Genomic DNA, 26484 nt, shown 5'->3' on the forward strand with positions numbered 1-26484 from the left:
TTGCAAACCATCAAGCCCTATATAAACGGTGTCTATTCTCTTTTGCATACAGTATCGCATTTGTAGCACAACCCTGTGAGTTAGGAACTCCTGGCATTATGATCCCCATTTTGTGGAGGAGGAAGAGAGGTAATTTCCCGGAGTCACACAGTGGCGAGAAGCAAAGTAACAGCGGACCTCAGCTATGCTGTATTTTGAAATTCATTCATATGAAGAGTTTTATGTCATGGAAAGCATTGTGTCATTTCAGGGACAACTGGTGTTCCAGGATTCCCAGGCATGAAAGGACTTCAAGGCAGACAAGGGAATGTTGGGCCTCCTGGTAACCCAGGTTTACCAGGCCATGGATGTCAAGGCTTTCCAGGGTTGCCAGGGCAACCTGGACTCCCTGGGTCACCAGGCATTCCAGGTAAGTGAATGTCAGCAAGAAGCTGGGGAGCGTCTGCTGGGAGGCCTTCCTTACATCACTCAGATTTTGTATGGATGAGCTGAGAGGTATTGTGATAAGTAGACTTGGAGGTGCTCACAGTGATGAAATGGGACCATTTTTAGACAAATTAGATTCACGTCCATCCCCTGCTCTCACCCTGCGTTCTCCTGTCTCCATACATTCTAGCTAAATTTCATATTATTGTCTTTTATACACTGTTTTCCAACTTAATTTGTTGGGGTTTTTTTGCCCTGCCCTCTCCTGTGTCCTCTTCTAAAAATCTTTCCCTGGCCCTCCCATCAACCCTACATCAGACAAATTCAGATTTCTCTCTTCAGATTTCTCATAACACTGTGTCTGAGTCTCTCCTTCAAACATATCAAAAGTCAGCCTTGTATCACAATTATTTGGTTATGTATTTCATCCCACTTTTATTATCAGCTCTTTGAGATCTTATTCTAAGAAAATGCCTTGGCCATGGTGGGGACTTAAGTATTTATAGAATTGGGTTGAATATATATCCCTGCTGTATCTGCTTCTTTACCTTTTTTCCTACTCCAGGTACTTTATCCATCTACCAATCAAAAGGACAAATGTCCTGATTGCATCTGTTTACCAAGCGGAAGTGGGACCTTGCTGTAGAAATTTTGAATTGAAGGCAACTGAAATCTTTGAAATTATGAGGGAGATTCTAGAAAGCCAGGGGTGGGGGCAAGGGTGGGACAGGGAAAGCCTAAAACCAAGAACAAAATTTGATCAGATACTTAAAATCATAGAATCTAAGAGCTAAAAGTGACTTCAGAGATCACATAGTCCAAATGATATTTGAATAAGAATCCCTTCTGTGGTATGGTGGTTACTCAGCCTTTGCTTAAAGACCCCAGTGAGGAGAAGCCCACTATCTCTTGAGGTAGCACATTCTACTTTGGATAGCTTTAATTATGAGGAAGTTTGTCCTTGTATTATGTCCAAATCTGCTTCTCTGAAACCCCCATCTACTGTTCCTAGTTTTATCTCTTGGGACCAAGCAGCACTAATCTAACCCTTCCTCCACATCCAAGGCTTCTACATATTTGAGGATGGTTATGTCCTCCCTAGCTCTTCTCTTCTCAAGGATAAAGTTCCCCAGTTCCTTCAACTTTTCCTCATATTGCATGATATCAAGGCCTTTCCCCATCTTAGTCACCCTTTCTCAGATGATTCTCCAAATTGCCGATGTCCTTCTTAAAACATGGGTCCAGAACTGAGCAGATGTACTGCTAGGGTATTGAGCACAATACTCCAGATGTGGCCTTACCAGGTCAGAGTACATTTGGATGATGACCTTCCTCATTCTGGATGCTATGTCTCTCAATAGAGCCGAAGGTCACATTCTCCTTTCTGGCTGCCATATCACACCGTTGAGATATATAGATAAAGATACAGAGATATAGTTGCAGCTTCTATCTTTTTCAGATGACTGTTATTATCTTCCCCCATCTTGTACTTGTGAAATTGACTTTTCGAACTCATATGAAATTTTAAATTCATCCATATTAAATTTAATCTTAATGGATTCAGTCCACTATTCTAGCCATGCAAGACCTTTGTGTTTCTGATATCAAATGCATTAGTTATTCCTGGGAACTTTCAGTCATCTGAAAATCTGATAATCATATTGGTAATCACAATAACAACAAAGATTCATGAAAATTTCACATTTTAATATATGTGTTGACATGCCAAATTCTCACAATCTCCAAACTATATGGAATGAAAAGATTTCAAACTACAGAGACCTAATGGAAGTAATCCACCCCTGTCTGCTATTGGACCTGTCCCAAAAAGAATCTGTCAGTGAGCTTCCATAGAATGTGCTGACATCCCAGTACTTTTATTCATTTACACAAAGAAGCCATTTCATTTACTAGGGCAGTAGCCCACAGGATAATACCTCATGCCAGGATGTAGCATCTATCTAGCATCCTAAGTTTGATAAGTGCTTTCTACACAGTAGTGTCTCATTTGATCCTCATAAGAGTCCTGGGGAAAAAGGGATTATGGGTATTATTATTCCCATTTGACAGATGAAGAAACTGAGGCTCAGAGAAATGTCATGGCTTGCCTGTGGAACACAGCTACTAAAATAATTGCTGTTGGGATCTGAACTCAGGTCTTCCTAATTCCAAGTGCAGCACGTCATCTGCCCTTCTATCCCAATCATTGATTTAAAAAAAAAGTGTTAAATATCATAGACTTAAACACAGGATCCTGAGACACCCCACTGGAAACCTTATTTCAAATGACTGTGGGACTGTTAGTTACTACTCTGTGGTTCTGGCCATGAAACCAGTTGCAAATCCATCCACCCAACAACACTGCCACCTGGCCTACGGTCCTTCATTTTGCCCACAAGAATGACATGAAAGATTACCTGGTGCTTTGCTAAAATGTATGGCCATTGTATCAACTATAGCATTTCCTTGATCTACAAGTTTAGGATTCCTGGAAAAAAGGAAATGAGTTTATTCTGACATGTCTTGTTCATGGTGAAGCTCATGTGACCTGTTTCCTTTTTTAAATGCTTGCTAACCATACTTTCAATAACACCTAGAATTTTGCCAGGAACCAAAATGATACTTAGTGACCTCTAGTTTGCAGATTACACTTTCGACACTTTTTTGAAAATGGGGTCAGTGTTTGTCCATCTCCAGGCCTGCAGTACATCTCCATCTTGTCATGGTCTCGCAAAGGTCATCGACACTGACTCCTATATTGATATGTCTGCCAGTTCTTTTAGTAATTTGGGATTTCATCTCTAAGGGCCTGATAAACTGGGCGATAGTGGGGGAAGCTAAGTGCCATCTTACTTCCTCTCTATCTTGTATTTCAATTCAATTTCTTCCACTTTGGGAGTCAGAGGAGCTAGATTAAACTCACTGTCTTATGACTTGTTGACTCCACTCCTTTCCCTTTCTTGAAAATTGAGAGAAATACTTATTGCTTCCCTCACACTTGCAGATTTAAACATGTATATCCAGGGGTAGGCTGGTAAATGTGTAACCATCAGTTCTCTGGCAAAAAAAAAGTACACTTGACACACTCGTAAGTTGAATCTGTGTTATTACCATTCTCTCCATCACTCTCTCCAGTCTAGACAATTAATGACACAATACATCAAGCCCTGATTTCTACGTTTGCAGATTTCTGAGGTGTAAATGTAACCATTGGCTTCCAAGAGCCCTTTGGCACCTTTATGTATATTCCTTATGAGTGCTCAAAGCCCAGTAGCAGACCCTTCAAATTAACTGAAAACTTCTTTTAACAGTACTCTTGATATTCATAACATTATTAAATATTGGCTTCATCATGCTATTTAACAAGAGTCTCAGTCATCTTTTTTTTTCTTGTCTCCTTGATATTATGTAGGTGACTCACTGGCTAATAAAACAAACAAAAAAAATAATAGTTAACCTAAGCAACTAAAATGGAATAATAATTTAAAATAGAATATTTCTTCTGGTTGTTGAGTCACTTTTCAGTTATGTCTGACTCTTCATGACCTCATTTAGTGTTTTCTTGGCAAAGACAAGTGGTTTGCCATTTTCTTCTCCAGGACATTTTACAGATGAGGAAAGTGAAGCAAACAGGGTTAAGTGACTTGTCCAGGGTCACCCAGCTAGTAAGTGTCTGAGGCCAGATTTGAACTCAGGAAGAGGAGTCTTCCTGACTCCAGACTCAGCACTCTATTTGCTATCTACCTACCTGCCATTTAACAAGAGCCATACAGTAAGGCCTCTGAATTTTTTTACCTCTTTGATCCTAGGTAAATCTTTCTAAAAGTGCTCTGCTGGAGGGAGAAACATCTCCCTAACATCCCCTTCCTGAATTCTTCTTTTAGCTGCTGGCATCTCATACAATTGCTAAGACAGAAGTGTACTTGTATCCTCTGGGGCAGAGGTGACCTAGCTGTACCATGGGTTCAGTTGCTGCCTGTAGTGGACCACCTCTTCCCTGAACCATGTTCCCATCTTAGGGCTTCAGGCCTTGGGGAATATACAGGCAGGTGGGCAAAATTCATAGTGATTCTCCTTCTTCCATAAATTCAGTAACAGAGTCATTGAGTACCTGCAACCCTGTTCTAGGCATTATAGGAGATTTTTAAAAAGTAGATGTAATTTCTGCCCTTAAGGAGTCCATAGTCTTCATTGTTCCACCTCCAAAATATTTTATAGCAAATGAGTTCAGAATATAATTTCATCTTTTTTTTTTCCCTACTGCTATAATTCCAGGGGGAAAATGTACTGAAATAGTTATGCCACAGTGTGGATAAAATGGAAATACTGGGATCATGGGATTAAACAGAATTTGGGCAGAGAAAAGAAATATGAGTTAAGAAAGCGTCAGAGAAACTAAGCAGACTTGAGAATGTCTTTCACAGCAGAAAGTAGTCAAAGGTGTGATAATACTACTACAATAAAGTATATAGAATTCAGACTGAGCTGGCGTCTCATTTCACATGAGAAAAATAAAGTCCATTCACAAATCAGAACAACAGTAAATTTGCTGGCATCTCTTAAGCATCTACCATGAATCAGGCTGTATACTAACACAAAAGTGTGATACTCCCTGCTCTCAAAGACTTTACATTCTGTTAACATATATCTCTCTATCATTTATTGACCATGTATCCTCAACATGCATTGAGGAGTAGTGACTATGAAAGGATATTTGGTCTAAGATATCTCCAACCTGGCTATGATTAGTGCAAATAATGAAACCCATAAATGGTTACATTATTTGAATTTACACTACATATTTCCCTTAAGCTTGAACTGTTTACATAATTCTAACTTAAAATAGTACAAATTTGAATACATGTGACCACTTTGCTAGATTTATTATTTACACTAATCTGGACTTTGCTATATCTTCCAAGAGTCTATTCTACAGTAACTTGTCCACCATGATGGGAAAATTGGAGGTTTAAGGCTCATGAAAAGCATGCTAACATGATGTGGTGGACTGAATACTTCTATTGGGGACCAGAACCACAAATTCAAAACTAGGATTTGTATGATTTTAGGCAGGTGACTTCATCTCTCCAGGTCTCAGTTTCCTCGTCTGTAAAATGAGATTAGATGAGATGCTCTTTAAGGTCCCTTCAGGCCTATGAACCCTATGACCAGGTCTATGAATTATCTGGTCTGTGATGTTGTTCAAGTTTCTACAATGTCCTCCTGAGATTTTATGTGATACAGGATCGCCCTACCCTCCACCCATCCAGGAAGCAACTGGAAAGTTTTCTTCTTTTCTAGTTTTGTTCTAGTTATTTGTCCAGGGCCTGTTGTAAATAGCTCATTATTCCACCTGTCCAATTTCCTTTCCCTCTTTCAAACTCTCCTCTTGATAATCTTTCTTTGCTTCCTCTGAGGGATGGTATCAGTCTTAATTAAGGATTTTATTCTTTGGATCAGCAAAGACATCTCATGTTATTAATCTATCAAATGTTCAGGACCTTTTGGCATTTAGCCTAGGTGAAATCCTCTTTTCATGGTCATAGATGCACAATTAAAGGTGTATTACAATCTTTTCTGCTTATATATAAAATAAAATAAAATTAAATTTTTTGGTATATAGTGCCCTTGTAAATTTGATCAGACTGTGGTTTTCATCAGGGTTTGATGGCTTGAAAGGTCACCAAGGAGACAGAGGTCCACCTGGACCAGATGGAATGAAAGGCCTCCCAGGAATCCCAGGAATTCCAGGCTTACCTGGACACCCAGGACCACAAGGGGATTCAGGCCACTGTGGAGATAATGGCTCACCGGGTTCCCCAGGCCCAAAAGGTAGGCTTTATTTATTTTCTTCAATTTTTAAAATTTTATTAACAGCTAGCAGTGATTTTGAATTCACCATCAAATGTCACACTTTTTCATCCTGATAGACTCAAGTTTTTCTTTTTCAGATTTGAGGCACCATTCCCTTTCTCTTTCCTCCTTTCCTCTCTCTACAGTTTCACCTCCTCCCATGGGCCTATTTATTTATGTGAGTGGGATATGAGACTTTAGGATGCCCAGAGTAGAAGTGCTAGGGACATTTCTAGAAAAGGATGACTTAGGTCTAAGATTATGGAATAACTTTCCTTGGGCAATATTGGAGTGAGGCTATAGATGATTTCTCTTATCATGAGCTCTGGAACCAGAATTTGGCATAAAATTTTATTTGTGGTATGTGGGCAGTAAAGAATTATAGCATGTTATAGCAAAATAATTATACCACAGCCTTTATTTAAGGCAGTGGGGTTGATAGTGTTAGAAGTGGGACAGGGGCAATGGGAAATAAACATAGACGAGAAAACTTCCTTCCCTTTCCTCTTCTGATAGGCATCATGTACCCAAGTGACTCTACCTTACAATAGAATGAAAATGGCTTTCACAGAATATCTCCCAAGATCTCTAGAAATATGGAGATCTACGGCTGGTGCCACACTCCTGTGTTTTCACGATGTCTTCCTGGATATCTAGAGAAAGTCAGGACAGGCATAGTGGGGGCATGACTAACTTTATTGAAGCTGGTGGATGGCTTGAGCTTAGGAGTATTTGCACTAAATCTGACCCTAATATTGTGAGTCTCTGGGACCAGAGTGTCACCAGGCTGTTTAAAAATGAGTGACTCCTCCCAGATTGGAAAAACAAAGTAGGTCAAAGATTCCATGCAGATCAAAAGTGGGACTGGGCCTTTGAATGGCCACTCAACTTCCAGCCTAGGTGAGATAGAAGACCTAGTCTAAAAAAATATTTGTCAAACAAGCATTTATTCAGCATTTACTGTTTGAGAGGCACCGTGCTAAAAACTAGGGATGCAGTAAAATGAAGAGTACGGCCCCTGTGCTCAAAGAGGGTGCATTCTAATGGACACCGAAATGTTCTTTTTGTCCAGATCTCTCATGGGAAAATGACTACTCTTTGTTGTGAGTAACAAAGTTCAAGCCACCACAGCCACATTTCTGTTTTGAGCCTAACCAAATTCATTTGCAGGTGCCTGCTCAAGTCATTCCCCCATTCTTCTGGCTATTATTTGATCTCTCTCAGTAGTCTCCCTCAAAAATACTTCCATAAAATCCATGTTTTCTTTTGCATACCGTGGAACACTCCAGGGGCCCAAGGCCTGCCAGGTATCCCAGGCTTTCCAGGAGAGCGAGGAAGGAAAGGAGAAATAGGACTTCCAGGTAGAAAGGGTGACCCAGGAGAAGAGGGTCATTGTGGCCTTCCAGGAGAGCCAGGAGAGCCGGGCTCTAAAGGTAAATGTTTTCATTAGTACTTGAGTCTCCTTTTCTACAAACATATGAACTCAAAGCCAGGAAGGCCCCAGTTCATATACCCCCTCTGACAAATACTGTTTGGGCCATTCACAACCTCGCCATGCTTTCGACAACATTACAAGCTGTAGTAGTTGATGCAGTCAGTCTGTATAGTTTCCTTACCATAGACATCTCTCTGAAGGCCATAACCTACATGGAATCATTAATTATTTAATTTTCACATTTTGTTTACTAGCTTAGGCAGTGGGGTCAAGCTCATATAGAAATGGATCCCTATGGGGCTGTATATTTACTTAGAAAACCACAAGTTAGCATTATCTGTGTTGTACAGTATTTTTATTTACTTCATTAAATATTTCCCAGTTACATTGTAATTTGGGGAGCCACATTGCGCTTGCAGCTGGTTGGAGAGTCTGATGCCTCTGAGGATTCACATGTGTCTGATTTTATCTCCAACACTGAGAGAAAGATGTTAGATAGTTCCTAGAAATACACTCAGAAACAAAGAATTCATTTTATTATCTACATGTTTGATTTGGGGCAAGCTAGGTGGAGCAGTGGATAGAGAGCTGGGCCTGGAGTGGGGAAGACTCATCTTCCTGAGTTCAAATTTGGCCTCAGACACTCACTAGCTCTGTGACCCTGGGCACATTCCTTAACCCTGATTGCCTCAGTTTCCTCATCTGTAAAATAAGCTATCAAAGAAAATGGCAAAACATTCCAGGATCTTTGCCAAGAGAACCCCAAATGGAGTCATGAAGAGTCAGGCACTACTGAAAAATAACAACAACAAATATTTTATTTTAAATTATTATTCCATTTTAGTTGCTTAGGTTGACTATTATTTTCTGTTTTAGTAACCAGTGAGTCACCTACGTAATATCAAGGAGACAAGAAGTCACTCTTTACCTAGGTTTTAGTGCCTTTCGCACCAAGAAGTCAAGCCCTGGTTCATGCTTAGGGCACACTTAATGAAAACCAGGCTTCTGCACTGCTCCTCTTTTCTCCTCTCTTTTTTGTTTGGTCGTCATGGGAATCTGTGTTTATGGGGAACTCCAGTGTGTATTTGCTGGACACAATTAAGCAACCGTTCTCTTAGCCCAGTGATAAGGAAAACAGTATGATGAAAATGACTAGGAAGAGGACGTGGAATTGGTAAATGTGAGCCAGGAAAATTGAGATTTTACAGACCAAACAGAATTTTTGCAGGTCTACTGGATATTGAAAAACTATTTCCAAACCTGTTTGTAATGGAAGTAGCAATGATTTCCCCTCTTCCAGTACAAATACATAAAACTAAACTAAACAGACTAATAAATATAATCATTGTAGTTAGTACTGGGGACATGATTGGAGAGGAATAAAAAACTGTGATTTAAAGATCATGTCTGTTTATTGACTTGTGAATATTATTGATGTTTTAAGGAGAAAAAGGCCATCCAGGAGATCAAGGGGATATTTCCATAATTCCAAGAAAAGGGGAAAAAGGTGAACCTGGGCCACCTGGTAGATATGGATTCCCAGGAGAAAAAGGTAAGAAAGATAAGTTTATTTGCTTAACCTTGCAAACATCCTGGAATTTCTGTTCATGACCAACTAGAGATATGGAGCTCATAACCATTTCCCAGTGATGCTGGTATTATTGCTGAATCCAGGAAGGCCATCTCTCTATAAGACTAAATGGTAATTAACCAAGCGACATTTTCTTATTGCTATATTTCTCTGTTCTTAGAATTTACCTGACAATTTTCTTCCCTAAAGCCCATTGGCACTTATAGTTTGGGAAATTCAGAACTGAAGTTGGTGATGAGGCATGGACGCTCATTCCAAACGTGTCCCTCTCCTTCCTTGTCCCTCTCCTTCCTTGTCCTTACTCCTTTCATGTACACCTTTTGGAGCTGGTGTTGAAATGAGCAGCTAGCAATTATGTAAACATCAATGGGTGTGGGTGATTCCTGTGGAGGACATCCAGAAGGCCAAATTGTCTTTTAGCTTCTGAAGCTTAATCTCATGCTGAATGCTTAAGAGGGAGTGGGGTGGCAAGCACAAGCAGACTCAGAAAAGCCTCAGTTCTGCCATTAACAATCAAGTCACTTCAACTTTCTTGGTTTCAGTTTCCTCACCTGAAAAACGAAGGGTTCAATTGGATAGCCTCAGAAAATGTGAGGATAAGAGTATCTTAAATCTCTAGCTGCAAGGGACCTTGAGGTGACCTAGTCCAAGCCTCTCTTTTTACAGATAAGAAAACTGAGGCTTAGGGAAGTCAGTCAGTCAGACAATCAGTGAGTCAGTCAACAAGCTTTTGTTGGCTATCTTCCACACCTGGAATTCTCTCCTAATCTCTGTGTCCTGGTTTATCTGGCTGCCTTCAAGGTCCAACTAAACTCTCACCTTTTCCAGAAAGCCTTCCCATCTTCCTAAATAATAGTGACTCTCTTTGTTGATGACCTTGAATTTATCCTGTCTGTATATTGTTTGTACAACTTCGTGTGCATATTGTGTCTCCCGCTAGATTGTGAACTCTGTGAGAGCAGAAAATTTCCCTTCCTACCCTCCCCCTTTCCCCACTGTATCTTCAGGGCTTGGCAAATAGTAAGCCCTTGATCAATATTTGTTGACTGACTGACTAGGTGATTCTTAAGGCCTCTTCCTGCTCTAATTCTGGTGATCTGGTACTGGAACATTCTAAACTCCCCATGTATCTTCAGGAGAAAAAGGGCTCCTGGAATCCCAGGGATAAAAGGAATTCTGGGAAGAGATGGACTACCTGGTTTTCAAAGAGGAGAACCTGGCAACCATGGTCATCCGGGACTTCCAGGACCCCCAGGCCTCCCAGGACCTCAAGGGCCCAGAGGAATAATTGGTTTTCCAGGCATTCCAGGGGACCAGGTAAGCTATTCCATAAAATGAGGAGCGGGGAGGGAAATCAGAAGACACTTCATCTGACATATTGAGGGAGAGGGACCTATCAATTCATCAGAAGTCACAGTTATCTCATGCCATCTTAGATGTTTCTTGTTAGCTCTTGTTCCTAAGTTGTGAAAGGTGATGAAAGTGTAAATGAATACCATAAAACCATTCGAATTAGTTCTCCCTTCCCCCATTCAAGAAAAACATTTAAAAAGATAAAATCCACAGCCACAGAGAAGGAGTGGTAAACTGTAATTTTCTGGCAACTCTATTCTAATTCAATTCCTCTATTATAGTTTCTACTGATTATTTCCTTGATACGAAGGGTATTAGAAATGCTGTTTCTAGTTGGTTGAGTATCTAATAACATACCTTGTATAACAAATACATGTACTGATTTTTTTAGTCATAAGAAGAATCATCTCTTGGGAAGTCAGATAGGATAGCATCGCTGTCTATTGTCGCTGCTTTGGAAGGAATTTGAAATTTACATGTAAGACACAAGACAGTCAGTAGTGTTAAAAGCAATAGGCCTTTTTTGGCTTGTTTTAACTCACACGAGGGAAGCTCTTAATGACTTACCTTGAGACAAGTAAAGGTATTAAGAGGGGAGGAAGAGTGTAGCAAAGCAAAAATGTACTAGGATCATTGTTACCTGAGAGACGAGGAAACAGGGTTACACCTGTATCCTAGACTTCTTAGACTTAACCATTAGGAGAGTTAGGGCCATAGGGAAGATGGTTTTGAGGCTAAGACAAAAAGAGGAAAGGATAATTTGTTATACTAGAAGCATGATATCCAGGGTTTTTAGACATAGTTACAAATTGCTTTCCAGAATGGTTAGACCCTTTTCCCAAATCAGAATGGGCACATCTGAGTTTTCCCACATAGCAAGGATGCTTTCCAGTGTGAAAGAGGGCTGGGGTTTCTACACAGAGGGGTAGAGTCTTAGTCAGACATATCTAACTGGTTTACCACTTCTAATGTCAGAGACAGGCCCAAATTAGCCAGGAAGCTGAACCATTCTATCAAGGAAGATTCCAAATTGGCGGGGGATGGGATGGGGAGGAGGGAGGTCTAGAGAAGAGGTAAAAAAGGGTGGGAAGATGTCTAAAGCAGGTCTGTTGCAAGAAAGGAAACCAGAGGTTTTTCCAGATTACCGCAAACAGCAAGAGTGAAAAGGCTGAATCATAATTGATGAAAGCAGTTGTTGAAATTTTCTAGGATTATGTACCAAATCAAGATGTATAGAAAAGACATGAAAAGTGAGCTAATGTTATTATCTTAAATGTAACTTTTTTTCAGTTAACAAGCATTTATTTTCTCTTCCTCCTACCCCCTCTCCCTATGAGAAAAGAAAAGAGAAACCCTTATAGCAAATGTCTACACACACACACACACACACACACACACACACACACACACACACATAGACAAGCAAAACAAGTTTCCACATTGGCCACGTCCAAAGATGACTGTCTCATTCTATATCTTGAGTCCAGGAAGTGGGCAACAGGCTTCATCATCAGTCCTATGAGATCATGGTTGGCTGTTTCATTAATCAGAACTCTTAAGGCTTTCAAAATTGTTGGCCTTTACATTTTTGTTGGTATTATATAAATTTTTCTCTTGGCTCTGATCATTTCACTCCTCTTCAGTGGATACAAGTCTTCCCAGATTTCTCTGAAATCTCCTTTTTGTTGTCAAATTCCATTACATTCATACACCTTGATTTGTTCAGCCATTCTCCACTTTAGTTTCTGGTTCTTTGGCTTTCATTGTATAAATGGCTACTCTAGATATTTTTGTACGTGGGTCCTTTTCTTCTATCATGGATCTTTTTGGGGCTATGAACTTAGTCATGGTAGCGCTTACTGAGTAAATGGACTACAGTTCAGTGACTTTTGGGGCCTAGTTAGAAATTGTTTTGCAGAATGGCTAGACCAATTCACAGCTCTACCAACAGTGCTTTCATATGCCTATTTCCCCATAGCCCCTCCAATACTTATTATTTCCCCTTTCTGTCATCTTTGTGAATCTGATAAGTGTCCGGTGAAACCTCAAAGCTACTTTAATTTTCATTTCTTTGCTTATTAGTGCTTTGAAGCATTTTTTCATATGACTATTGACCGCCTGGTTTCTTTCTTGGAAAACTACCTGTGCGTATCCTTTGACCATATATCAATTAGGGAATGACTCTCAGATTATCTTTTTAAAAAAGTTCAAAACAACTGTTGAATCAATTGCATGAATTATACACTCATTCCTCCACAAGTCACAGATCAAACTATGCAAAGACATTACTACTTTACTATCCAAGTGAATTGAAAGAAAATTTTGAGCTCTCAGATTTGTATGAGCCAATTAGATTAATTAGCTAGTAACTACAATAAGCCTAGCTATAAGTGTTTTCAATTACACGTGATAATATGCATTTCTGCAAAGCATTGCATTGCTACTGATTGTTACCCACACAAGAAGTTCTTAAAGGAAAACGTTATTGTCAGTGAGTCACTGGTAAAATTCTCACCCACTACATGAGAGGCCCAGATTCGATTTTAGGCCAATGCAGCAAGAATTTTGGGAGGCAGCATGGCATGTTAGAGAGTGCACTAGACCTAGAGTTGGTAAGATGTGACTTCAAATTTTCTCTCAGATACTTAACAAGCTTTATGAATGGGGGCAAGTCCAACCCCTCTGTGCCTCAGTTTCCTCATCTATAAAATTGGAGGGTTGGATTCTGCAGCTTCTAAGGTCCCTTCCTGTCTAAAATTTATGATCTTATGAAGAATGAATACTTTTACGTAGATCTGTCATTATAAACATGGCATATTTGTATGATTTTCCCTTAAAACATAATGTTGCAGGTTTTTTTTTTCTATTAGGGTGAGTTGGGCTTACCAGGCTTGCCTGGCCTTCCAGGACCTCATGGGACAAGAGGACCTAAAGGTATTTTCTAGGCATAGAACCCAACATTCATTGTATTCTATACTTCCTGATTTGTGTAGATTGTTCAGAGTTTTAGACTATTTATTCTATATCATAGGAGTAAAGGAGATTTTTAAAAATAAATAAGACAATTAAAATGTGAAAGTAAGCAACAGAGTCCTCTTTTTTCTGATATATTGAATTCTGTGACATGTTAAGAGGAAAGGTTATTGTGTTTATCTAAGTGGTATTTATTAGTCTTCACTCTAAACCATACAAACCTTCTGGATGTTTGTAAAATGAATACTACAACTGACAGTTGCCTTGCAGGTAACTCATTAATTCCATCTCTTCTCAGCTTATTTCAATTCCTACCCTAATGGAAGCAGGCCTATCTTCTTTCCCTCCCTTCCCATTCCCACTATGTGAGTTCTGTTCTTGTAAATATTATGTAACTATGTGAGTTACAACATAACATTGCATATGAATTCTCACATGTCAGATGGAAGGTCAGGGTATTCTCAGCTCCATGAAAATGCCTAAGATCTCCACTAAGATGGACTTTTTTCCTTTTTCTCACTCATTAGAATGTAAGCTCCTGGAGGGCAGGGACTATGCTATGTTTTATCTATCTCCTCATTTCCTAGCACAATACCTGGCAAAAAGAAGGCATTTAGTAAGTGTTTGCTGAATAAGTAAATGAACGAGTGACTTTATGTAAGTAAATGGATTTGTATGGGCATCTGTGTGGATATATGTATCCCTATGTAAGGATGTTGCACAGAGCATGTCTTTTTGAAGTTTTTTTGAGAGGATGCAAAGCCATGTTTCCTTGCTTATAGCTCAGAATATGATTTTGTGTCTGTTACATAGCGTTGAAAATTAAACCTAATATTACATATTTCTAAATATATATGTACATGTACATGTATGTATGTATGTACACACACATATATATTCTTAAATAGTGTTATGACAAAAAGTGACTGCTGAAAAATTAAATCAGAAAAATTTAGGGAAGTTTGGAGAAAATTACAAATACATCAAATAAATTGTGGTCTTCCTTTGATTCCTGCGAATGGTGAACCTGTGTCCCAAAGGTTAAACCTCTAACAGTACCTTAGCATTTATTTTTCATATGCTAGATGGGCAGAAACCTCTAAAAATGTACCCTGAAATATTTGAAAGAGCACAGATAAATTATACATAATTTCATAAACTGTTTTGCTTTTGTATATGAAAAAATAAACTTTTCCCCCCAAATTCAAATAAGTGACATTTATTTCATCATCTATAGGAAATCAAGGTGATACAGTAAGTCTTTTGGGGCCACCTGGACCAAAAGGAGATCCAGGCATCCCTGGATGTCCAGGTAAAGATTAATTTTCTTCCAGGGATTGGGGGTAGGGGACCACACACACATGCACAGGATTTCTTTGGATGTATAGATAGATTCTAAGAAATCTAGCTAGCAGCCTTCCCTTTTCTTCCCATTTTCTTTTAATCTGGTCACCCCAATTATCATCAATCTTTCCCACCACTTAATAATGTCATAAAGATTTTATGTCACTAGTAAATGGATCTATTTAGAATAGAATAGAATAGAATCACAGAACCTCAGAATTGTAAGGGCCTTTGGAGGTCTAGTCATTAAACAGGGATCTAGTCTGTGATGTGCAGCCTCTGCTGAAAGAATCTTGGTGATAAAAGCCCATTATGTCCTAAAGCAGCCCATTCTCCTTTGAAATCTCTTTAATCATCAGGAAGTTTTTTCTTAGGTTGAATCTAGATTTTCAGCCCTTTAGCAACCACTTTTATTGCTCCTGATTTGTCTTCTGGGACCCACCGGAATAAGTCTAATCCCTCTTCCATGTTTCATTCCTTCAGATATTTGGAGACAACCATCATGGGCCTAAGTCTTCTCAATAATGAAAATAATGACTCACCTCTATATGGCATTTTGTGGTTTATAAAGAAGGCCTATGGTCCAGGTCAAGTAACTCCATTTTATTAATGAGGAAATTGAGATTTGTATCAGTTAAATGATTTGCCTGTGGTCATGTAGTTAGTAAATGTCAGCACCTAAATTCAAACCCAGTAAGTCTGGTGTTCTTTTTACTTCTCCATGCTGCTTCTCCATACTGGCTAAACATTCTCAGGTCCTTCAACCAGCCCTTATGAGTCATCCCTTCTGAATAGCCTGGGTGTGGCACTGATGCAACCCCAAGAAGTCCTTTCTCTCTCTCTGAGCTGGCCAGCAACTCAATCTGCACTCATTCTGGTAAATCTGGAGTCTTCACAGAGTTAGGACTGGTTAAGGCCATGGCCATACAGTTACAACTCATACATTTAGGGGGGCTAGGAGTAACCCTGGTGTCTATGTGAGGGAAAAGGCGGGGGCGGGGGGAGCGACACACATAACAATTTGTCATTGTAGCTCTTGAGCCACCACCAATGTGCTTCCCAATAACACTGAATTGGTTACAATGATATCACTGACTCCTAAATATGAAACACTTAGTAAATGAGAAGGCAAGAGCAAGAACAATTAGAATATTTACTTAATAGAAGACAAAAGTAGGAGTAGTTGAAACATCACCGTCTACCATTTTGATCGTCTTTGAGAACGAAGGACAACAAGCAACCACACATAAACCTGGACTCTCCCATCAATGCATAGTTCCTAGACACTGCCTCCCTACCCTATCCCCCAGACAGGAAGCTCTGAAAATGGACATTTCACAAAAGAGAAGTAGTCATATTAAAAGGAAAGTTTAAGAAAAATTGGAAGTCTAAGCCAGAAGAGATTTATCCCTAATAAATGAAAGGGAATGAAAGCATTCTAGTATGTTGGCTTAAACTTTATTTTTAAAAAAGTCTTTCAGAAAATAGTATAGCCACTCTTTACCCTGGTCTGGAGGGGGAGAGATATGGAGACTTTGAAATATCTCACTGCTTCACTGTTATTAACATTTATATTGTTAATCTTTTCTTATGTGTATCTTATCTCGTCAACCATGTTGTAATTTCCTTGAGCAGGGATGCTCACATTTTTTTTTCTGCATCCCTTACAGTACCTTGCACATAATAGAAGTTCAACAAATGTTTATTAGTTTATTTTGATTGATGGATGGAGTTACCTGATACTAGATCCACCTCAGGGAGGCAACAAATATAACTAGAAATCATAAAAATCATCCATTTAGAGTTGGAAGGGATCTGGGAGGTCATTGAATCCAGCTCCTTCATTTAAAAAAAATTATTTTTAAGTGAAAAATCAATTGCCTATGCTATTATCTAACATAAATGAACAGCAAAGAATCTTAGATTTTGAAAAAAAATTAGAGATTATTTGGTCCTTCCCCCACATTTTACAGATAAAGAAACTGAGGCCTAGAAAGTTTAAATAACTTGCCTCAGGCTACACAACAAGTTAGTTACTGGTAAAGCTAAGACTAAAGCCAGTTCTCTATTTCAATGGATTCTATTATAAAAGTGAAGAGATCTTGTAGCAGTTAACTTTTGAGCATTTACATTAAAGTGTTCCTTTGAATAACTGTAATTCCTTTCATCTTAAGACCGTAGGAAACATTTCAGAGCAGAAGAGTATCTGTGGGGAAAAAATAAGTTTTTTCTCTTTTCTTCCCATAAGAATTTAAAAAATGAAAGACCGCAAGGCCAACCAACTCATATTGTATGCAAAAAAAATGTAGCCTATGTATCATTTGCCTCTAGCTTGAGCAACTGTGTATCTTGTGGTCTTTCCTGTCAAAAATTGGTTTAAAAAAAGATATTGAATGTTCAGTGTTGACAAATGGTCCTATGACCATAATGCAGAAGGTTCAAAATATTTATCAAGTCACTAAATATTCAGAGTCCCAGTGTCATAATGATAAAAGATCTGGAGGCAACAAACAGAAAGATCCAAAAGGATCTTAAGAAACTTGAGCGTTCGGCTGAATCTAGAAAGGTAAAATTCACCAGGGATAGGTGGGTCTTGCACTTGAGTACAAAGAAAATCTGTGGCACAAGAATAAAATGGCGGCAGCATGGAGAGACCACAGTTGTTCTGGGAGTTTAATTGGACTGACCTCTCAATAGGAGTCAGCAGTGGGATATGGTGCCTAAGAGAACCAATATGGCCTTGGGCTGCCTTTAAGTGGGGTATAACTTTCCAGGAATAGAGAAGTTACTGTCTCAATGTACTCTGCCCTTCTCGAACTGCATGTGGAGTATTATAGTCCTTTCTGGTGGCCACCATTTAAGAAGGATGTTAAGAAGCTGGAGCATGTCCAAAGAAGAGCAATGAGGACCTTCAGGCCAAGTCATATAAGGATGAATTGAAGGAAATGGGCACGTGTAGCCTGGAGAGAAAAGATTCAAAGGGCACATGATATCTGTCTTTAAGTATTTAAAAGGGCTGTAGACATAGATTAGAGTATGGACTAGACTAGACTTGTTCTCTGTGGCTTCAGAACAGCAGTACCAGTTGAAAAGAAGCAAATTTAGACAAAATGTCTGTAAAATCTTCCTAACAATTATGGCTGTCCCAAAATAGAATAGACTGCTTAGAGGGGCGCTGGGGTTCCCCCTCCTTTGGGGTTTTCAAGCAGAGGCTGGAGGCTGGGTGACTACTTATTGGGTATATTATAGCAGGGCTTCCTCACATGTATGGTTGGGACTCCATGGCTGCTAAGGCCCCTTCTCAGATTCCGTGATTCTGAGCCTACAGAACGAAGTACTAGTATTATTTAATGTTTTCTTAAGCTCACACGTTCCCATACCTTGATTACTTGAGGCTTGACTTCCTTTCTGCCAGACGTTGGGTCTACATGTATGATCCGAAGCCAATTTGTAGTTTCCTGTGGTTATCTCCATGAAGTTTCATGACGTTTCTCCTTGTAAATCAGAGAGGGATTCCGGGACTTTGTACCAGGATACTGGTACCAGCTCACTTCTTCCTTATAACAGTGTCTTGTACCTGGCGCCTTGGAATCCTCCCCTGAATATCACAATACCTACTCCTCACCTAGCCGCTACCCATACATTCATTCCTAGCAGCATGGTGTTCTTCCAGTGCTTGCCTTATCCTACAGTCCTTGTATAACTGCAGGGTGGGGAAAGACCACCTCCATTTCTGAAATGACACTTTCGTGTGTAATGATGTGCAACGTATAGTATCTTGAAGCCAGGTTTCTAGTGAGGTGTGTTAAACGCCAAAGCGAGAAGCTGATATTTGACCCTAGAGGCAATGGGAATTTACTACAGTAGGGGAGTGATATGGTCAGAAGTTTTTCCGGCAGAGACTGGAAGAATACTTGTTGGAGTTAATATAATACTGATGTTTCAGATAAGGGTGGGGTGCAATACTTCCAAGGCCCTTTTCAATCATAGGGAATCTAGAGATATAGCCCACTATTAATATTTTCAATGTGGTCCCTGCCCCCTGCTCCCAGCCCTTTGGATTTGACAAAATATGGTCGTCAAAGAACTCTAGGCTGCTGAAAATTCTGAACCTTGCTACAAGCCCACATAGACAGGACATCCTGAATTAGAACTGATGATTCCCACTGGTCCACTTAAAGCAAAGCATTAATTATAAAAGAGTACCCCTGTGGTGTCATGACTATATAACGTGTCATGAATTTGGAAGGTGTGAAGATTTGGTGGTGTGACTCAGTCTAACTCATCTGTCTTTAAGGATATTTTGGAGAGCAAGGGGACCCAGGTTTTCCAGGCCCTCCAGGGTCTACTGGACCACCAGGAAGGGAAGGATCCCCTGGATACCCAGGACCTCCAGGATTTCCAGGTAGCTTGAAAACACCCTTGGCTACAAATTGTTGCAAAAAATGGTGGTGATGGTTATGGGGGGGAAAGCCCAATAATAATACAGAGCATCTTGTAAGACTCAACATTTCACCTGCTATCTGTACTTCTCCCCCACATAGGAGATACCCATATATACTACTCGAGTGAATTGTCTTCTTGACAACCCAAAGAAAGGGGAAATGGTAAAAACAAAACCAAACCAGTGGTGTCAAGCTCAAATAGAAATGGAGGCCACAAATCCATGTGTGTGGATCCTTTCTGGCTGCATATTGACTCACTTCTTAAATGTAACATTCTCTATTTTTATTGTATTTTTATTTGTTTTGTTAAATATTTTCCAATTACATTTTAATCTGGTTTGGTCCACACAAGTTACCCAGAGAACTCATGGTTGACTCCTATAATGAAAACAGCAATTAGTCAAAGCATCACTCCTCTTTATAATTCTTTACTGAGGATAAGAAATACAGAGAACTAGTAAGGATAAATAATAAATGTGACCTCTGTGGCTAGCAAACAACTCATTGGCTACCAGTAAGTTAGCCTTGTGTACTTTTATGCTTTTACTCACGGAACATCTATTTCTGAAAGAAATGCCTTTTTTATTGTCAGGTGCTCCAGGGATTCCTGGGTTGAAAGGGTATCCAGGAGAAGCAGGTGACCCAGGGCCTCCAGGGGTCCAGGGAGATCCAGGACCACCAGGGCCCAAGGGAATGAAAGGTAAGTGATAAAGAATCATGGAAACCCAGACATTGGGAAAATAATTTCCAGCCCGCTTATCTCCTCCTGCCTGCCCATGCATAGTTCCTTCTGGAGATGAGCCTGCCTTGAGAATGAATATCCAGAATAATGAGGGTTTCATCTCATCTCTCAGAATATGTCTTTCTTATGATGCTTAGGCCTAATTTCCATTTTATTTCCTTTTAAATCTCTAAAGAAATCATTTGTTTTTTCTATTTGTTGTTTAAGGGAGCTGCTACCTTTTAGGTGGTAGTCTGTGGTTATCACTTTGGGCTGCCCTCTAAAATCTGTCCTATTTACCTTATGCAGCTCGGTGGCACAGCAGAGATAAAGCTGGGCTTGGAGTCAGGAAGACCACAGTTCACATGTGGCCTCACACAGTCACTGGCTGTGTAACTCTGGGCAAATTGCTTAACCACTGTCTGCCTCAGTTTCCTCATTGATAAAATGGGGATAATAACAGCTCTGTCTCCAGAGTTATTGGGAGGATCAAATGAAGTAATAATTGTAAAGTACTTAGAATTGTAGTTGGTACACAGTAGGTACTTAATAAGTGCCTATTTTCTTCCTTTCCCTATGCTATATAAGAACACGTCAGCTGTTATAGATCTGTGATTCCCTCTGACAATACAAATCACTACCTCTCAATAACTTAGTTCAGGCATGCACCTTGGTGTAATGGATTTCAAGTCAGGAGACTTGGGTTTGAATTCCAGCTCTGCCACTTAGTATTTGTGTGAGTTTGGACTTCACCTTTCCGGGCCTCAGTTTCCTCATCTGTAAGGTGAGGGAACAGATTAGATGATTTCTGAGGTCTCATCCAGGTGTAAATAGAAAGTTGTCAAGGTCGAGAAGGAACAAGAGGAAGAAGATTTGGACTCGGGTCTTCTTGACACAAAGTCTAGCAACCTGCTCATTACGCTCGGCAACTGATTGAGCAGATTCTAAAAACTGAATATCTAATCATAAAGAGCATCATGCTCCACTCTGAGTGGGCCACAAAGAGCAGAGAGGGTCTTAAGTGGCAGTACAACAAGGTGGTTAGACATTTCTTAATGGGCAATATTTGAAAGCATTGGAGGTTTTTGAGGAGTGAAGTGATGTGTGATTAGTGTTGTGTGTTCTGAAGATTAACTTGTAGATTATAGATAAAAGCACAGACTTCTAGATTTTGGGAGGGAAGAGAGAGAAACAATCATGTGATTTCATCGTATGGTGATTTCCTGGTATGGAAGCTCCATCCACTGATGCAGGTGGGTAGAGTATTGGTAAGTCACACCCTTAGAGAGTTACTGAGGGCACTAAGAAGTTGTGGGATTCGCCATATGGCTATAGTCATATGGTTGACATGTGTCAAAGGAAGGACTTGAACCCGGTTCTTGTGGCTCTAAGGTCACCCCTCTAAGCCATTATGCTGAGCTGCCTTCATCACAGAGATAAAGAGTTTTTAAAATATCTTATTTGGGGGCAACAAAGTGGTGCAGTGGATAGAACACTGGCCCTGTAGTCAGGAGGACCTGAGTTCAAATCCAGCCTCAGACACATAACACTCACTAGCTGTGTGACTCTGGGCAAGTCACTTAACCTCAATTGCCTCACCAAAAAAACCAAAATCTTATTTGTTGCAGGGTTTTGCTAAGAGTGCCCAAGAAAGCCTTTGGGTTCCCAGTTCTTAAGCAGTAGATGTCAGAGCTTTACCTTGTATATCTTTGGATTTGAGCCCATGCCCTGCCTTGAGGGTTTCCGGGATTCCCACTTGGGAAAACAGGGCAAGGTTGAGTCCTTTCCTCTCTCTCTTCCCCTCTTCCCTAAACCCTCCTCATCTGTCCCAGGCTTTATTGTCAATAATACCTCTCTATCTAGTGATCACTAGATTTAGAGACATGAAAAGTAACTCTTTATGAATGTGTGAAGGTCCTCCTGTTGCAGAGTTATTCTTCTCATCCATTTAAAAATTCTTATTGGAATTCATTTCCACCAGACCTTTTCACTCTTCTTTCAATCCTCTGAAAGTTTCTTTATAATTATCACACTGCAGAAAGCATGGCTTACCTTTGCATTCTTTGGCTGCTACAAATGGAAATCATTATTCTGAGAACTTGGACTGGACAGCTCTTGTGCAATGTGTATACTATTAGATAACTGGAGGACTATGTAAGTGTGTATGTGTGTGCGGGGTGCTACTGAGGTCCCAGAATGACATTCTTTCATGTTTTTCCAGACATTTTCATCACTGAGAATAAATGTCTCTGCTAGGTTCCTTCCCTTCTCTGTTCCCAGTACTAATGAATTTTTAGAATGTGGCGTCCAGTGTTTTATTTTTGTTGGTTGGTTTGCTTCATGTGGGCTCTGAAGCCAAAAAAAAAAAATCTAAAATGAAGCTTGGTTAATTCTACAATAGCTAGATTTCCAGCAAAGAGAGATTCCTTCCTTCCTTCCTTCCTTCCTTCCTTCCTTCCTTCCTTCCTTCCTTCCTTCCTTCCTTCCTTCCTTCCTTCCTTCCTTCCATATATTTGATGGAGTTTGCCTTTGAAGTAATATCTCATTGTCTGAAAGGGTAAGTTGGGAAATGACTGGATATAATTAGCTTTTACCATTAATTCCTGACATTGTGTTTTCACAGTTTTTTGTCTCCTATCTTCCTAATGTGCTAGGGTTTTATTTTAAATGGCCAGGGACCTTGTCATCATGTTTAGTATATCCAGAGTGGCCAGCTTGATGGAATACCATAGAAATTTCCATGTTTCTAGATGTCAGTATTACCAACTCAGGACTAGACTTTGAGTATCCTGCCTCCCAGGCCTGAGTGAATGATCTCTCTTTTTTTTGAAATTTCCCACTGAGGCATGTTTAGATCAGGTAGCTCCTTCATTTCTTTTTTCTTTTTTAAATTAAATTAAAAATTTTTTTCTGATTAACAAGCATTTATTCTCTCCATCCTACCTTCCTCCCCCATCCAAATGAGCAATAAAAAGGGAAAAAAAACCCTCATAACCAATATACATAATCCAAGCAAAATTAAGTCCAAAAATGGATATCTCATTCAGGGCAGCTGTTTCTGCTTCTGCATTAATTCACTCATAATTACATTGCAAAGAAAGTGATACTGTGATAATCTTAGGTTCATTTTCTCTAAGAGAAATAGTCTGAAAAGTTGTTGCCCCAAATACTCCAAGACATGATGATATGAATGATGGAACCGAGGAAGAAGAGAAGCAGAGGAAAGAAGTCAGATGCGGACACACCCAGGCATGCATTGCAGTATAGCCTTCTGGCCATGCAGGGACACTGTCACTCTGCAAATAGCAAACTGAAGTCCCAGGCTGGCTTCTTCCACTGTAATGCAATTTTCCAACTGAAAAGTCTATTGTGTCCTGCAACACCATTGATGATCTCCCTTGTTGTAGTTAATCATCCTATGATATAAAAATAAGGTACATTCCAGCAGAAACATTTTGATTTGAGAAACTTAATTTATGATATTTGAAAGATGTTACAAATAAGTTCTGAGAACTGATTCTCTGGTTTGAATAAGCCAGCAGCTGAATCCATTTTCTAATAGAGCAAACCATACAGATTTCAAGTTGTATTTTTATTCATTCAGATTTCAATTTCATTCGTAAAATGGGCTAAAATTGTGTTTTAATCTTAATCTATTTAATCTATCTGCTAAATATGTACCATATAAGAGAAAATGGTATTTGGCAAAAACAGTGTGTCACAGCATACTTACAAACCATTGACATTTAGAAGTTAGAATAGAAGATTAGGGGCAGATACCTCTAGGTCAAGGGTTCTTCACCTGGGTTCTGTGAACTTGTTTTTAAAATATTTTAGTAACCATATTTAAATATAATTGTTTTCTTTCATATTCCTAAGTATTTTTGACATCTTCAGTATTTTCATTATCTATTATTTCTATTTTGTAGGATTTTGTGATGCTAAGTATTTTAATTTATGCATTAAAAAATATGATTCTGAAGAAGAGTTCATAGGCTTCACTAGATTGCCACGCAAAATGGGTAAGAATCCCTGGTCAGGCTAACAGGCAGCACATAAACTGTAGTGAAGCATGTCACACTAGTTTCTTTGAGGGTAATCCAGAAAATATACCACACAATATAAAGTACCCTAATATGTCTTCCTATCAGGAAACACACAGTACTGTACATATTGATAGGCCTAAGAATGATAGAGGTGTTCCATTCTCACATCATGATAGAATTTTCTATTAAGGTAAATTTTTTCAGCAGACTGTAACCTCCATGAGAACAAGTATCATTATTCCAGCAAGGTCCTAATTAGCCCCAAAAAGAGATTACTTTGAAGTGGCCATGGATTTCCATTGGAATGGGACCTGTTACCATATTTTATACAATTATAACTTTGCATAATGGGAATTTGAATACATGGGAGCCCTTCATGATTTGCACTGATTGGGATCTGGCTCATTTTATGCCCTATGTGAACCTAAATACAGTTATTTGCACAAAGTAAATGCTTGCCAAACTCTGTCAGTGAGTCTATTTAGATCTAGATTTTCCCAAGCAGGAGGGGACCTTAAAGACGCCCTAGTCCAACTCCCTTATTTATCTATAGATGAGGAAACTGAGACCTTTAGAGGTTAAGAAACTCAGCAAAAGTCATCCAGTGGGCTTATGGCAAAATCAGGACTAGACTTTGAGTATCCTGCCTCCCAGGCCTGAGTGAGCGATCTCTCTTTTTTGGATATTTCCCACAGAGTCATGTTTAGAAATGTATTGTTTTGTCCAAACTCCATCCTCGGTGGAAAGAAAGCCATAAATGCTCAAATGGCTAGCGTGGATTGCTTCTGTTGTTATGCCTGAAATGCAGATTGGCATTTGTGGATAAGCACTAGAGAGAATTGGCATGCAGGTGCCACAGGGGCCTTCAAGAGCATTGGGACTGACAGTAGCGGTGAACAGGGAGTTTCTTATTATGGAGGCGAATTCTTTGTTATGTGGCCTAATTGCTCCTCAGTTATACCCTCCTGAATATTTTATGCATGAATAACTTTCAGATTTAGGAACCTGAGTTAACAGGGCTCTTTCTTATTTTTTTTTTAAACAGAGAAACTCCTAACAAAATAAAACACTCCAACCACTATATAGATGTAACTCAGCTCAATTTAAAAAGATAATACTGGGTCAGATATGGGTCAGCCAGTTCAGCTGTGGCCAGAGTCTGAGACTGTGGCAATCCAAGAGTTAGATGTGTTGATATTACAATGGATTGCTGGCAAAGGGGCTAGAAATTCCCCAGTAAGCCAAGTAAACCTAGCCATCAATCTTTGTGGATAAAGAGAAGATCAGAACACTTTGAAATAGCCAAGTGGTTTCCAAAAGGGGAAAAAAGGATAATTGTTTTAGATAAATGGCAATAAATTTCCAAGTTTGGCAGATAGAGAAGGTCTGCATGTTCCTTCGGTTCAACTTTTGAAGCTATTTCATAAATAAGAATGAGGACTGGAAATCTGAAGTTAGAGAATTATAGCATCCAAAGTTGTTAGAAGATGAGTGAATTAGAAATGCTGATTAGAAATTCCCATTCCATAGGGACTGGATCATGGATTTAGAGCCGGGAAACCTCAGAGAGGTCATTTAGTCCAACCCTCCCATTTTACAAATGGGGAAACTGAGTCCCTTTGGGGTTGAGTAACCTGCCCAAGGGCACACAGGCAGTAAGCTCTGGGATTTCAGCCTGCCACCCTCTGACTCTAGAACCAGGGCTTTTTCTAGGAAAGCCTGACTAAATGAGATAATTCAGAATTACAGAATATTTTTACTGAAAAACAATTTTATCGTTTCAAGTACGTATATCATGAGAATTGTGTTAACAGTACTGTGCAGCAAATGCCAGTTTATAGAGGCCCTGCTTTAATAAGTACATAACAATGGTTAATAATTAGTATAACAATCATATATATCCAATTCAATAATCCAATAAACATCTATTAAGCATCTACTATGTGCCAGGCAAGCAGATAGGTGGTACAATGGATAGGGTGCCAAGCCTGGGGTCAGGAGGGCCCGAGTTCAAATCTGAATTCAGACACTTACTAGGTGTGTGACCCTGGGCAAGTCACTTAACCCTCTTTGCCTCAGTTTCTTCATCTGTAAAATGAGCTGGAGAAGGAAATGACAAACAGTTCCAGTGTCTCTGCCAAGAAAACTCCAAATGGGGTCACAAAGTATCAGACACAACTGAAAAACAACTCAACAACATGTGCCAGGTACTGTGCAAAGTGCTTGATGATGCAATTAATAAAAAAGAAGATAGTACCTGCCCTCAAGGAGTTTACAATCCAAGGGTGGCATACAAC

General features: G+C 39.5%; 1 protein-coding gene across 1 annotated transcript in view; it reads left to right on the forward strand.

Moving 5' to 3' along the window:
• Positions 1-26484, forward strand: part of COL4A4 (collagen type IV alpha 4 chain) — a 152458-nt gene that overhangs the window by 92937 nt on the left and 33037 nt on the right. The window contains exons 29-37 of the mRNA XM_078147440.1: positions 251-409; positions 6088-6258; positions 7569-7712; positions 9159-9279; positions 10451-10622; positions 13529-13592; positions 14869-14943; positions 19273-19380; positions 20013-20120. Of these exons, the coding sequence (XP_078003566.1) occupies positions 251-409; positions 6088-6258; positions 7569-7712; positions 9159-9279; positions 10451-10622; positions 13529-13592; positions 14869-14943; positions 19273-19380; positions 20013-20120 (1122 nt within the window). The remainder of the gene's footprint in view (positions 1-250; positions 410-6087; positions 6259-7568; positions 7713-9158; positions 9280-10450; positions 10623-13528; positions 13593-14868; positions 14944-19272; positions 19381-20012; positions 20121-26484) is intronic.

Source organism: Phascolarctos cinereus, unplaced genomic scaffold (genome assembly GCF_003287225.1).
Source record: "Phascolarctos cinereus isolate Bilbo 61053 unplaced genomic scaffold, phaCin_HiC Scaffold_7;HRSCAF=346, whole genome shotgun sequence".
Lineage (NCBI taxonomy): Eukaryota > Metazoa > Chordata > Mammalia > Diprotodontia > Phascolarctidae > Phascolarctos > Phascolarctos cinereus.